We start from the raw sequence: 15,720 nt of genomic DNA, 5'->3' as shown, positions 1-15,720 counted from the left end.
ATGAGGAAACAAATTCGGAAGAACATCAAGGAACAGGTGCGTCTGACCAAGCTACAGTGAGCACACCACAAAGAAACGAAAATGAGCAATCTGTTCTGCGACAGAGCGACCTCAACGAGAAAGAAAATGGTTTGGATATTTAAGAGACTATGTGTGTGACGCGTTGTTACCACCATCCAACGTGAACCCAGTTCAAAAGGTGGCTGCAGGTAAGGCCCATTCCCTAACACACTACATTTGTTATAGTAAATTTAGTCCAACTCATAAAGCTTTCTTAGCGGCCATCGATTTTCATGATGAGCCAACCACACAGGCGGTCAAAGATGAATGATGGATTAAGGCAATGGACAAAGAAGTTAAGGCCTTGGAAGAAAACAAAATATGGGAAATTGTGAGTTTGCCTCCAGGGAAGAAAGTGGTCGGATGCAAATGGGTCTACAGAATTAAGTACAAATCGGATTGAAGCATTGAACGTTTCAAGGCAAGATTAGTTGTGCAAGGCTTCACTCAAAGATGGGGAGAGGATTATACAGAGACTTTCGCTCCAGTAACAAAGCATGTATCTGTCTGTGTCTTTTTAGCAGTGGCAGTAGCAAAGGGATGGGAACTTCATCAAATGGACGTAAACAATGCGTTTCTACATGGTGACCTCAAAGAATAAATTTACATGAAGCTCCCACCAGGCTTCAGCTCCGAAAAACCAAATGTAGTATGCAAGCTACAAAAATCTCTATACGGCCTAAAACAGGCCTCTAGAAACTGGTCTCTTGGTGTATGTTGATGACATTATACTAGGTGGGAATAGTTCAGAAACGTGTGCAGAGTTCAAGGCGTATCTCAACAGTTGTTTTAAGATAAAGGACTTAGGAAATTTGAAATATTTCCTTGGAATAGAAGTAGCTTGGTCCACTATTGGATTGTTTTTGAATCAATGCAAGTTTGCTCTAGACATTTTGAAAGAAACTGGATTGACTGGATGCAAACCCGTAGACACCCCAATTGAGCAAAATCACCGTTTGGGATACGCCAATGGGAGTTTTCATTCTGATCCAAATCAGTACCGAAGATTGGTGGGACGACTATTGTACTTGACAATCACGAGGCCCGACATCACTTATGTTGTGCATGTGCTTAGCCAGTTCGTCCAGCAACCCCGAGTTGAACATTCGAATGGTCTGGTGCACGTTCTGAGATATCTCAAAGGATGCCCAGGGCAAGGTATATTGCTAAATGGTGAGAATGATATGGTATTGCGAGGATACTACAATGCCGATTGGGCAAGTTGCCTTTTGACCAGAAAATCAGTAACGGGTTTGTACTTCCAACTTGGTTTTTCCCCTATTCTTTGGAGGAGCAAGAAACAACTCACAGTGTCTAGATCCTTGGCAGAAGCGGAATATAGAGACATGGCCATGGCTACTAGTGAAATAGTCTGGTTGCGGAGATTATTGAGTGAATTATTAACACCGTAGTCAGGAGCCACTAGTCTTTTCTGTGACAACAATGTGGCTTTACACATTGCAAGCAATCCCGTTTTCCATGAGAGGACTAAACACATCGAAGTAGATTGCCATTTTGTATGTGAGAAGCTGCTTTCTGGCGAAATTTTACTGCGCTATCTTCCATCACATTTATAGTTAGCAGATTTGTTCAATAAAGGTCTTGGCAAGCGACAATTTCAATTTCTCATTTGCAAGTTGGGCATTTTGAACCCTCATGCTCCAACTTGAGGGGGAGTAATAGGAAAGTGCAATTAGGAAAGTGTATAATATCCTACCCTCTAAATTTGGAAGGTGTATAATAGGAAAGTACAATTAGGAAGGTATATAATATCTTGTTAGACTTTCTTTTTCTTTTACTTACTATTTTTCTGCCCCATAACTTGTATATATATTGTAGCCTTCGGCCCTTTCTTTGTACAAGTTTATGAGAAAGAATTTCTCCCATTAAAAGTTCTTCTTCTTCTCTGAGTTTTGCAATTTTTGGTTGACTCTTTCTTATGGTTTTATAGTTTTATCAATTCTGTCTTAGCTATTATCTTCTCCATAGTTTTCTTAGTTTTTCAAAATTTTCCACCGGGGTCGCACAGTTTTTGTGTGACCCCAAATCCAAGATTTTGGGATCTAACATCCTACATTTTTCTCATCCCATCCCTCTATTTCCCTCAAAACAAATAAAAGAAAATGAAATATTTTTAGAACATTCCCTTTTTCTCATCCCATCCCACAAACCAAACGAAGCCCAGGTGTAAATCTAAAAAGAAAGCAAAAGTATTTAAATGCCATAATGGTTGGAACTTGGAACCTCGGGGGATGTTTTTGCTATTTGGAAAACACAAGATAGGTTTAAAAATGGTTATAAAATACAGGGTAGGTTTTATTAATTTACACAACACTATTTTGAAAAAATAATTAAAAGAATGGGAAAATCTCTTAAGCCACCCCTAATTTGAAAGAAATGGATTAACGCTAACCCGTTATGAATGTGCCGTCACAATCTGTTTACACGTGACACGATGTAGCTTATATATTTTTTATTCCAATTTTACCCATTTGTGGTCAAGAATGCCCTTTGGCCTTCACCCCTTGGAACATTGTGCTAGGTCTCATTTAATAACAATACTAGCGGAAGGGCCCCTGCAAAGCAAGGGCTGGAATTGCAATATTGCTATTTACTACATTAAAAAAGATAATGGTTTTTTAATAAGAAACCTATAATTATAAGTACCAAGTCTTGAAACTTATATAAAGACTTAAAAGAAATCATCATGTGCTCGTTTTTTAAATATTTTTCCAGCAAAGCATCTCATATAAAAGAATTAATACGATTGTACACTGATAGTTCTGAGCCCTACTTCATAGGTGTCCTTTGTTTCACATCAAGAACTCCCAGCTGACTCGAACATTAGGATTGTTCAGCCCGAGAACTATCCAAGCAATCGGTTCTGTTTTACCCCAAAACCAGTCTCTAGCCAAAAATCATTGAATCAGTCAACGACCCATTGACCCGGGTGGTTAATCCATTCAATGGTTTTTGGCCATTTTTTATTTTTTGTTTTTTTTTATTTTTTAATTTTTATTGTCAAAATGGACCATCCATTCGAATCGAACGATTGAACCGTCAACATAGAAACTGGTGGCCAGAACGGTTCCATTTCTGGGTCATTTTTTCTAGATGTCAATAATTAGACGAAATAACTTTATAGTCATAGTCATGGGAAGGGTGGACATTGCAAGGGATTCTAAAACCTTAAAAGATTAATCCAAAGTGACCTTAAACATAGAAAAAAATGGTAGTAAATCCACCAAACTGGAAAACCCAAGGAAAAAAAATCAGAAAATCGTGTTCAAAGTTCCGCTTTGAGACGAAGCTAAACATACATGCACTCAAAGAGATAAAGCACATTGTCTTGTAAGAAAAAAAAAAAACACTACACAAGAAAACCCAAAGAAAAAACAAAAGGGAAGAAATAAAATGGTGGTAAACCCTAGACCATTTTGGAGGATCTTGAAGAAGATGACCAAACACAAATAAAAAGTAGAAAATGAGAAAAAAAAGAACATTTTGCACACGCTCGAATAAAGCCAACAGTAGAAGAAACCTTTGAATAGTGAAAATCCAACAATACAAAAAACCATGGTTTTCGAACTGTCGTTGACCCGGACAGATAGACATTTTGGCCCTAGAACTGTCCAAGCAACTGGTTCCGTTTTACCCCAATCCCAGTCCCTGGCCAAAAACCGTTGAATCAATCAATGACCCATTGACCCAGGCGGTTGAACTATCGACCCATTGACCATTTTTTTTTAATTGGGAACCGTCTAGGCAACTGGTTCCGTTTTATCCCAATCCTGGTCCTTGGCCAAAAACTGTTGAATCGATCATTGACCCATTGACCCAAGCGGTCGAACCGTCGACTCGTTCAATGGTTTTTGGCCGTTTTTTATTATTTTCTAATTTTTGTTGTCAGAACGGGTCGTCTGTTCGAACTAGATGGTCGAACCGTTGACCCAAAAATCGGTGTCCAAAACGGTTCCATTTTCGGGTCATATGAGTTACACGCTCAAATGACATGACATGTATGATACTGTTTAATGGACCTCACACACTCAAGTTTTTGCTTGTAATTTTTATTGTCAGAAGGGGCCATCTGTTGAACCAGATGGTCGAATTGCCTTCTTTTATTTTTTTTAATTAGGAATCGTCCAAACAATCAGTAGCCAGAACAGTTACGTAATATTTTGCTTATAATTTATATTGTCAAAACGGGTCATTCATTTGAACTGAACTGGTCGAACCATTTGAAACCGGTGGTATATATATATTAAAGTGCTGCCATTTGGCGAAAGGGAAAACCACCCCTATAAGACAATAAGATTTCTTTGAAAAAAAAAAAATGATTCCACACTTGCATATAAATGCCCATGTCTTTTATCTAAAACCCTACCTAGTTCTCTCTCGTTACCATTATCTTTCTTTCTTTTTCCTTTTATGGTGCCAGTGCTACAACAAGTAAACCATTTTCTTCCTATTTTTTACTTTTTATATTTTGTATCTTTTCAGAAATTATTGTTTTTTCAAACAATTAAAACTGCAGTAAATTAAGAATAGAAAAGCAAAGTAGCACACCTTGGCTCTTCAGAATTTAAAGCCACACTTTTATCTTATTTCTTTTGCTTTCTCAGAGTCAGACACCAGAGTTCACTGTGATTTGCTAAGAAAGGTATATTACTTGATGTGAGGCAGCATACAGAGCAGCAACAATGCTTCACTGAGCCATACCGGATTAGCCAATGCCAGCACACTGAAAGGTGGGTTGCTAACGAAGGAATGTCTCTATCCAACGACGGTGCACAATATTCTTGGCCATTAATTGTGCCCCACAAATTATTCAAATTATTTTGCAAGCCTTGAATCACAACTACCACTGTGTTGGAAATCTTGGCTTTGAGCCCTAACAAGGAAGGAAATGGATTATATTGCTAGCAGAACAAGCATTTTATGACCATTCTGCCCCAAAAGAGCAAACAAAAAATGGTAAGCTTTTTTATTCTAGATATTTTTTCATGGATGAGTACTTATTGCGGTATTTCTACCTTTTCTTCTCAATAAGTGTCTCCATCTCTTTATCAGCATAAAAAGCAGCTCCACCCAGAGCATATCACCCCAAGAATCACAATGGATCTCTTCTGTGTGCAGTCCCTTATCCTCTTCTTCTTCCTGTTATTCTACTTTTATTTCTATTTCTATGTCTACCCTTTAAAAATGAAGGCCGTCTCCAATGTAGGCTTCAAAGTCTACCCGTTCTTTGGGTCCTTGCCGGAATTCTTCAAAAACCGGAACAGGTTTGTTGAATGGGTCACTGATATCCTTGCCAGCAACCCCACCAACACTGCTGTCTACCACCGCCCTGTAAATATCAGAGGCATTATGACTGCAAACCCATTAAATGTCCAACACATGCTCAAGAACAACTTCGACAACTATCCAAAGGGCGAGCTTTTCACGTCTCACTTGGAGGATTTCCTCGGCCGTGGCATCTTCAACGTTGATGGTCATCTCTGGAAGGTTCAGCGAAAGACGGCAAGCTCCGAATTCAGCACAAAATCGCTTCGCAACTTTGTCATGGACATTGTGAATGAGGAGACCCTCAGCAGGTTGGTTCCTCTGCTGAGAAAAGCCAGTGGGCAGAAGATTGTCGTTGATATGCAAGATATCATGGAGCGTTTTGCGTTCGATCATGTCTGTAAATTGGCGTTTAACGTTGATCCAGGTTGTCTCGGCGGCGACAATACTGCCGGCGCTGAGTTCATGAAGGCCTTCAATGATGCAGCAACGCTGAGTGCAGGGAGGTTCCTTTATTTTCTCCCCTACTTGTGGAAGATGAAGAGGGCGCTTAACATAGGATCTGAGGAAAGATTAAGATCAGCCATATCAACTGTTCATGATTTTGCAGATAAGATCATCCGATCAAGAATGCAAGAGAAAGAGGAGAAGCAAAACGACGAGGACCTACTGTCTCGTTTCATTGCAAACGAGTCCAACTCTCCCGAGTTCCTCCGAGACATCATCATAAACTTCATACTTGCAGGAAGAGACACGACGTCAACAACACTTTCTTGGTTCTTCTGGCTGTTATCAAACAGGCCAGAGGTCGAACGTAAAATCTTAGACGAGCTGAAATTAATTCGGGCTAGTAACGGGAAAAAGATCGACGATACATATAGTTTTAACGAGCTACGAGAAATGCAGTACCTACAAGCGGCACTCTCCGAAGCACTTAGACTGTACCCACCGGTGGCACTCGACACAAAGGTCTGCCGGAAAGATGACGTCATGCCGGACGGTACATTTGTCGGTAAGGGATGGTTCGTGACGTACCATGCATACGCGATGGGGAGGATGGAGAGCATATGGGGGAAGGACTGCCTGGAATTCAAACCGGAAAGATGGCTGGAAAATGGTGTGTGCCGGCGGGAGAGCCCGTTTAGATTTCCGGCGTTCCACGCCGGGCCGAGGATATGTCTGGGGAAAGACATGGCGTATATATTGATGAAATCCATCACAGCATCAGTTATACAGAGATTCCAAATGGAGGTGGTTGATAAGGACAAGTGTCCAGAGCTTGTGGTCTCATTGACACTTAGGATGAAAGAAGGGCTGCCGATGAGGGTCAAAGAGAGATGTTAGGACTTGATTGATTGATGATAAATTTATTGTGTTTCTGTTCATACATTATGGTAAGTTCCCTTTTGAATAAATTAATGAGAAATTCCACCCAGAATAATTAATACATTTAAGATACTGGTATGTAAGAAGTTGTGCAGGTGTAAATGTGGGGCAAAACAGAGCGTTACAAGTGAAGATCACAGCATTTATATTATAAACTATATTTCTTACAATGTTTTCCGCCATTACAGGTGGCTGGCTCAGTTTACCACCTATCTTCAGAGTTCAGACTTCAGAGTAATTTATTAAAACACCCAAAAAAAAAAAAAGAAAAATATCTCGGATGCATATATGTTTCATGGTAGGTATAGTGAGGTAGCTTGAAGCAATTTTCAATTGCTTTTAGTTGGTATCAATATAAGTTATGTTCAGTACTAGTAGACGAAATGATCAATTATGGGGTGTTTGGCAAAATGTTGTGATTTTGCTTTGTTTGAAAACGTAAATAGTTGCCGTATTTATAAGTTTTGTTTTTCTCAAAACATCAATATCATGTTTGGTATTAGTTGATTGGGATTGGGGACCTCAATTAATCTATAATATCCTAGCCAAATTTCATTCAACTATCAACCTTTCAGTGTCTCGGTACATCAATACAACTAGCAGGATGATTAAAACTATAAATTGTAATTGAATATTTAAGTGATGCTTACAGCTTTATTTTGTTTGAATCAATGACACCTGAGGTTGCATTTGAACAAGTTCAAGTTGTGCTTTTAAAACCCAAAAGCACAAAGACCCAAAGTTTAGGCTTTGTGCGTGATTTCGGGTTACACTTTCAAGGTGCCAACCAGCGGGTTGGTAAGGTCTTCTGATGGTAGGGGTGTCAATTGGCTAGGTTGGGTTGGGTTCGGTTGGGGTTAAGCTCCAACCCAATTCATCCCTTAGATGACCCAATCAGGAAACTTTTAATGGATTGGCGTTCAACCGAAAACTGTCTTAACCCAACTTAATTCGCCCAACCCATTAATCCTATATAAATAAATTACAGAAAAATATAACAAAAATTATAGAAAACATAAAAACAAGAAGAATAAAAATAAATATAACAAAAGTTATAAATAAATATAGAAAATAAAAAAAATAACAAAAATTATAGGAAAATATAACAGAAATTATAAACAAACATAGAAATAAAAATAACAAAAACTATACCAAAGATAAGAGTTTTTATGTTCAAATTGGGCTTTGGGCTTTATACATGGGTTGAGCTTGAACTCGAGCCCAAACATTTTTTGTTGATAAAGAGGCAAAGCCCGACCCAAATCCAATGGAATGCAGCCCATGAATAGGTCTATTCAACACCAATTGGTGAAGACTCTTCACTCACTTGCATTGAGGTATAAATCAGGCCATGTCAGGCTCCAACTCATTACTGTAGCATGCGGACCATGTTATGGCCCAGCCCATACCTCCAGGTCATGTTGGGCTTGGATTTTCAGGTTTGCAGCACGATACAACACGACAAAGTGGGCTATGTTGGCGTAGACCTGCGGCCCAACCCGCAACATGGCCTGGCACAATCCATAAATATTTATATTTATATTATTAGATATTATTATATATGCATATATGTATATGTAATAATAATTATAAAATTATATATAATATATTAATATACAAATTTTTATTTTCAATTTTATTCCAATTGTATTGTATTTTCTAATTTTATTTTATTATTTCCAAGGTTCAAAATACCGATACGCCCAATATGTCGATAGGGGCGTATTGGGCGATATCGATACTGTTTTTTTTTTTTACTTTTTTTTTTCATAACCGGTTTAGGTCTCCTCTACCCCTGAACCGGTCAGAACCCCGATACACCCAGTGTAGGGGCGTATCTGAGAGGTCCCGGAATGATACGTATTGGCCCATGTTGATACTTTGAACCTCGATTATTTCATATATAAACAATTGTATACATCAAAGTTTGTATAAAATAAAATTTTAAGGTTTTTTTTCAAATTTTTCTCTGTTTTGCTAATTTATTTAAAAATTTTCATTATTTTTTCAATTTTCTTAAAATATATGCCTCTTATGGCCTGTCTCAAGGCCCAGCCCAACTCGAGCCCACCTAGGCTTCTACAATGGGTCATGTCGGGCCTAACCTATTAAGGATCTTAGAGTAGGTAGGCACGATTCACGTAGGCCCATGGGCTGGCACGACACGACCTGCTAAAGACGGGCAACCTGTAAAGTTGTGTCATGGTAAATCGACATGGCCCAATTTACACCTCTAATCTTGTGTAAGTCAAGTGAAAAATAATAGAAATATAAGAGGAAGAGTGAAATTTGTTCGTTTTCACATGCTCTAATTGTTGTTTTCAATTCTTTTTAGATGTTTGGATGGGATTGTTTAGTAATAGAAGAGCTAGTGCTGAATGCAAAAAGGCTAGAAAGAGAGAATAGAGTTGCAGAATTAAAATGAACAGAGAGAGAGAGAGAGGAGAAAAGTAGAAAGTATGAAATAGTGGTTACCAATTGGATAACCTGACCCAGCCCAACCCAACCCATTAAATAGAACTTTATTGGGTTAACCAATCCACTAGTGACTAAGATTAAATGGTTACAACCCAAACCATTAATTAATGGGTGAGTTGGGTTAAAAAATTGCTGCCCCGACCTGCTGGTCGTAGCGGGGATTTGGGATTGAATTCCACTTGCACTTGGGTTTGGGGATAGGCTACCCCTACTCCTTGGAGTTGTGTAGCCCTTTAGAAGAAGAAAAAAGTGTTTTGGCTTAGAATATTGTGTTTTTAAAACATTTTTTTATCAAATACATGAAACACTTTTTGGCTCAATTTTAATTGTTTTTCACAACCCAAAACTCAAAATAAAAATTTATCAAAAAAGAGGCTAATTTGTTTTAGTAGTGTCCCAAACCCAAGGATAGGTTACAGGGTTTCACAACTATCAATTGAACATGGGTAGCTTGTGTGACACACCAATAAAGATTTAATTTGAATAGGAGACTCCAAGTTAGGTATCAATTGCTTAAAGAATAAATAAAATCACACCTAGTAGAATGTCAAAAGCTTAATTAGAGACTAGGAAGACATCTATATATATAATAGAAAGAGGAAAGGAGAGGTGAGGGGTCCTCTCACCATAGAGCTCACACCTACCTCTTCTTCTCTTTTTTCACACACAGGATATTTATTTTTAAATTAAATTATTAAAATATAACAAGTCAAAATCAAAATCCTCATGGGTCTTTATTGTCTCTCATCCATATTTACTATCTAATAATACCATTCTTAAATCTCCTTATCTGCCCACTCCCCTTAATAGTCAATGTTTGTAACATCTCCCTTTTTCATTAAATTCCTCTTTTGTAAGTAATTCCAATAAACTTCAAAGCTATAGATTCATGACTACCTATGCCTGTTAGTACCAATTTATTTGATTATTTAAGCTTTGTCCCAATATGAAATCATACTTCAATTTCTTTAGTCTTAATTGAGTAGGATTGATAAGGTTAAGAAAAAAAGTAACATTAAAACATGATCAAGGATGATTTCATTTGATATATAATATAAAGTGTGTGTGTAAGTATAAGTGTAAAGAGTTGCTTGTAATTGATGTACATTGAATGTAACATCTCCATGAAAACATCATTCTTGATATATTTATAAGCAATTCCAATAATTGCAATATCCTTCCACAAGGACTTGTATGAACCATGTGAACATGCTCTTAGCTTGCAAGTTTCAAGTGCAGCACGTTGAAAACAGACAGCTTGGATCTTTCTGTTGAACAAGCACTAAATTTTGGTAAATATTTTAGGATGCCTTTCAATTATGGTTAAGAGAATCAAGTATTTGAGTATTTACAAATTACAAAACACAAAAAAACTGCTTAAAACTTACAAATATAAACCTGATTTAGGTAAATGTAAATCTATTAAATGCAGACGTACATCAATTACAAGCAACTGTTTACACTTTTCTTATACTCACACACACACATTACATTATATATCAAATGAATTCCTTGATCATGTTCTAAGTCACTTTTTTTTCTTAACCTTATCAATCCTAGTCAATTAGGACTAAAGAAATTGAAGTATGATTTCATATTGGGACAAAGCTTTAATAGTCAAATAAATTGGTACTTACAAAGGCATAGGCAGTCAGGAATAGGGGTGATCATGGGCCGGGTTTGCAATTATGATAAGGGTTATAGCTTAGGCCCGGGCCTGAAATATAAGCTCTAGCCCAAGTCTATACGGGCCCGGGCCAGGCCAGGCCTGATTCTGGGCCAATGTCACTCATATATAAAACATTACATATTTATATATTAAATGACATAACATGCATTTAAACTTATTTTATACATTATATAATATAAAATGTTACATATAATATAAATTATACATGTCATGTTATAATATTTACATATAAAATATATAATATAATGTAAAATTACATGTATACATACGTATACATTATACACAAAATGTGTAAGTTTAAATATATGTGGGCCGGACCAGGCCCGGGCCAGGCTTGAAGTATTAAGCCCAAACCCGGTCCTAAAATTTGCGGGCTTGATGTGGGCCTAGGCCGGGCCTGAACATAAAACCCAGGCCCAAGCCCAGAATTTCTGGGCTGGACCAGGCTGAAATGATCACCCCTAGTAGGGAATCTATACCCTTGAAGTTTATGGCTTCATTAATGAATAAAGGTCATGAAATTTGATGTGCGACTAACTTTTAGTATACTAAATTATTTGGGATTGTGCCTAATTGGAATATGAGTACTCATATGGTGTAAGATGTTAATTTGATCATTATTGTTGATTGGGAATCTAATGGTAGATTAAAGGAGTTTAAATGAATGTATCTTTTCTTATTTTGGAGGTGTTTAGAGGTGAAACTTGGATACCAAGGGTTTTGGGGTATCTAAGTTTATTGGTGTGATTTGATCAAGTGTTTGATGTGTGGATGGTGTAAAAAAATGACTTTTGGGGTTTTGTCATGTTTTGATGGATTTGGTCGTGTTTCTATATTTTGAATCAGAGAGAGATGATGGGACCAAGTAAAAATTGGATGATAACAATAAGTTTGTTATTAAATTGGGTTCTTATTAGTGGTGGTTTTATGGATATACTAACAACAGAAGAAGCTTGGATTGAATATAGAGATTGTACTGCCCTACTAAAACACTATGATTAAGAACTTCTTCTTCATTCTCTTTCTAAATAAGCTCCCTACCAAGAGTCAGGATCTCTTGTACATTCGTCCCTGCATATCTTCTTGTACATCAAATCAGAGGGTGCCATGTCAGCACCCTCTCATGCGTCAATCTCACATGTGCGAGTGGGATTAACATATGTTTCAAATGTCCTCCACTCCTCCTATCTCATTGTTAATATATTAAAAATTATACTAAATTTTAAAATAAATAAAAAACAGGGGTTAAGGGTTTCTTCTTCCTCTTTGTCAAATAAAAAGAGGATTTGCTCTCAACGAATAGAGTCCATTACGTAAGTCATCCACGGTTAGCCGACTAAGCTACTAGCACTTGGGGAGTGGCTAACCATACAGACAGTGGTAATGGAAGAAAGAGTCGGCACTGAACTTATTCACCTTCCCATCGAATGGAATCTCTCTGTATGGCCGATTATAGCTCAAGTGTAGTCAATACAAATTCAATCCCATAACCTCCTTGGGGATACTCCCTCTTATCTTGTTATGGGATAAGTCCAAATATTCTAGGCTCTTGGGAAGCATCACCCTGGAAAGATTAAAGTCGAACTCATTCCATGACAAGTCCAGTCGCAACAGTGTTCCGTTTGTTTTGAACAACACCGATGCATCTCCTGTAAACTTGTTCTTACTAAGATAGATTGTTTTTGCATTGAAATGGCTTAGAGATTTGGGGATCTTACCAAAAAGCTGGTTTTGTGAAAGGTTGAAATGTAGGAAGCAATTTTGTGATATCCAAAGTGAGTCAGGAATTGTTCTTGTCAAGTTATTACATGCTAGGCCTAGAAGTTCCAGTTTTGCTATGGAAGCCAGAATTGGACCAGAGAAATTGTTGTATGATAGATCAAGGAACCAGTGGTTCTGCAGTTGGTGAAGGAATTCTAGAAGTCGGAAATCTTATTCGCTATTTTTCTGCTTTCTAATATTCAGTTCCTCGGAGAGCAAACCCTTTTTTTTATTTGACAAAGAGGAAGAAGAAACCCTTAACCCCTATATTTTATTTGTTTAATTTTAAAATTTAGTATAAATTTCAATATATTAAAAACGAGATAGGAGTGGAGGGCATTTGAAACATCTATTAATCCTACTTGCACATATGAAATTCACGCATAAGATGGTGCTGACATGGCTCCCTATGATTTAACGTATAGAAAGATCTGCAGGAGATGTGGACTCCCCTACCAAAGTGTTTTCCAAAAATAGGGGATGGATAAATATTGACCAGGAGCTAGAGTTGATCAAGTTGCGTGGATTTGTCTTCAACTCAAACTCTTCTTAATATAGGATTATAATCAATTTTAGATTATTCATTGGAAAAGATGGAACTATCCTAATAAGTGTATCCTATCCATCCAATAATGGTAGACTAGCATGGGAGTTTGTATCCTAGTTGAACTTGGAGTCCATGATGAGTAGGTCAGCACCTAGTGCATATGTGAACTAGGTGAAGAACTCTCCATGGATGTGGATGTGAAAGTGGATATGTCAAATTTATCCACAGGATTATTTTTCATTGGCTATGCTAGTCGTTGCATGAATCTTGTTTTGGGTTTGAAATTTTGGCTTCCACTAACACCTTTTATGGTGAAATTAATTGAACACACTAATCACAGTTTCTTAAAGTGGTCATTTGTTAATGAAGCATGGTTTATTCTAGAACCAAGTATATCCCTTGCCATTGTGAGTTGTGATGAAGATGATGATATTCTTAATTGGTGGGAAGGCGTTATAGATTTGAACAAGAACAACAATAAAGATATTGGAGATAATATTGCTACAATTTTAGGGAAACTTTAAGATATTGTAATAACAAAATATACATTTACTATTAAAGAGCGCCAAACCAAGATACTATTTTGATGCTTCTACAAATTCAAATGGTGATTGTGCTTTTAGGGGTGCAACTTGTGCGAGCCTGGACCGATCCAAACCAAAATTTTATATAGCCTAGGCTTGAATTTTTGGTCCTCAGGCTATGTTCGGGCCTAAGATTTTGGGCTAAACCCAGGCCTAGCTAGTCCTTAGGTAGATCAAACCTGACTTGACTTTATCCTAACCTGAGCCTAGCCCAACTACACACATTCATCATATATATATAGGTATGTATTTACATATACATGCATACATATTTAAATATATACATACATGCATGGATACATATTTGTATAAATATGTAAATACATGTATAATTTTAGTTGACCAACCCAAGCCCGACTTGAGCCTGAGTAGGGGTGCAAATGGATTGGATCATGATCCGATCCAATCTTATTTGATCGAATTTGGATCACCCCCTATCCGATCCGAGAAGGTTTGGTCTGATATATATTATATATTTATAAATATATTTTTATATTACATTTTTATAAATTTGTTATATTATTTATTTTTTTATAAAAAATATGTATATATATGATGAAAATAATTAAAAATACTTGTATTTTTTGTTTTTACTTTATTTAAATTAGTATATTTTATTTTTCTTTTAATAATTTATTAATTTTTAAAGAATACAAGTCGGATCAGATCAAATGCAAAGGTCCAACTTACCGATAGGATTCGAATTCAAATCGAGTTCTATTAGATCCGATCGAATCATCGGATTGGATTTAAATATACCCTTATTCAAATCTGATCCGATCTATTTAAGCCTAAGTGCATCAAATTACAATGTGGGCTAGTCTTGGATTGGGAAGATCGAGTTTGACCTCAGGTTCGGTTCAGGCTCAGGCCTTAGGCCCAATTCTTAGGCTTGGGCTTGGGTTAAATATGCAATGTGTTCAAGTCCTGTATTTGTCACAATTGAGGAAGTGGGTGAGCTAGTCAATACATGCCTAGACATATAAACCTTAAGTAATGCCCTACGGGATGAAAACACATGGAAGTTAAGGTGGAGAAAATTTATCCCTAACCGAAGGAAAACAAACTACACCCAAAATCTCTTAGTGATGAAGTATAGTCAAGATCTTTCTCAGTTAGGATTTCCTAAGGACTTTGAATATCAAGTACTAAATACGGAATCCGATTGATGAAGAAAACAGCTAAAGAGAATGGCTCATACCAAAGTCTCTGAGGCACTTTGCTAAGAAAGAGCATCGAGAGTCCTAGTTAGTTCAATAATGTTGTGATGTTTTCTCTCTACCACTTCATTTTGCTCACTAGACAAGATATTTGTTTAAGTGTGCCCATATCATTCAACATTGTCAGAAATTTTATATCATTAAACTCACCCTTCCATCATATTGAGAAACTTAAGTTCTCCCCTCATATCGGTTTTTAACCATTTTGTCAGATATTTGAAAAAAAAAATAGAGAAGAACCAAAGAGTAAAGGCTTCCTTTTCTATTCCTGGTCCTTGCTACCTCCCCTGTTCTTTGATCCTTGATAACGAAGCCATGAGAGCTAAACACAAATTCACATAAATTATCTTCTATAAATTTACCAGCAGATAAAAGATTCCTTTTCAGTTTGGGAACAAGCAAAACATTCTTTAATTCAAGAGAACCAATAGTAGTATTAACAGTAGCAGATCCAACATGTGATATTTCTAGTTTTTGACCATTCCCGACCATTATCTTATCTGATGAAGAGTTTTGAAAATACCTGCATCATTAATCAGATGAGAACTGGCACCAGTATCCAGGATCCATCAGGATGCTGGATGGGTAGTTTGGATCAGAGTGAGACATAGTTACTAGATCCTGAGGAATGCTTTCTCATTGGTAAGAGTGATTAATTGAACCCATTGTATCAATCAATGTCTTCAAACTTTAATTTTTCTGCAAATT

General features: G+C 37.0%; 1 protein-coding gene across 1 annotated transcript; it reads left to right on the top strand.

Moving 5' to 3' along the window:
* The first annotated feature begins 4,698 nt into the window (after positions 1-4,698).
* On the top strand, positions 4,699-6,793 carry LOC104590310 (cytochrome P450 CYP94D108-like). Its single transcript, XM_088891965.1, has 2 exons — positions 4,699-5,037; positions 5,134-6,793. Exons 1-2 carry the CDS (start codon positions 5,002-5,004, stop codon positions 6,688-6,690), a joined length of 1,593 nt encoding a protein of 530 aa, XP_088748091.1. The 5' UTR covers positions 4,699-5,001; the 3' UTR covers positions 6,691-6,793.
* Positions 6,794-15,720: the final 8,927 nt, after the last annotated feature.

This window comes from Nelumbo nucifera, chromosome 7 (assembly GCF_055504915.1).
Source record: "Nelumbo nucifera cultivar China Antique chromosome 7, China Antique-T2T, whole genome shotgun sequence".
NCBI classification, from domain to species: domain Eukaryota; kingdom Viridiplantae; phylum Streptophyta; class Magnoliopsida; order Proteales; family Nelumbonaceae; genus Nelumbo; species Nelumbo nucifera.
Note: the sequence above shows the minus strand (reverse complement) of the source record. Positions and strands in the feature narration are given on the sequence as shown.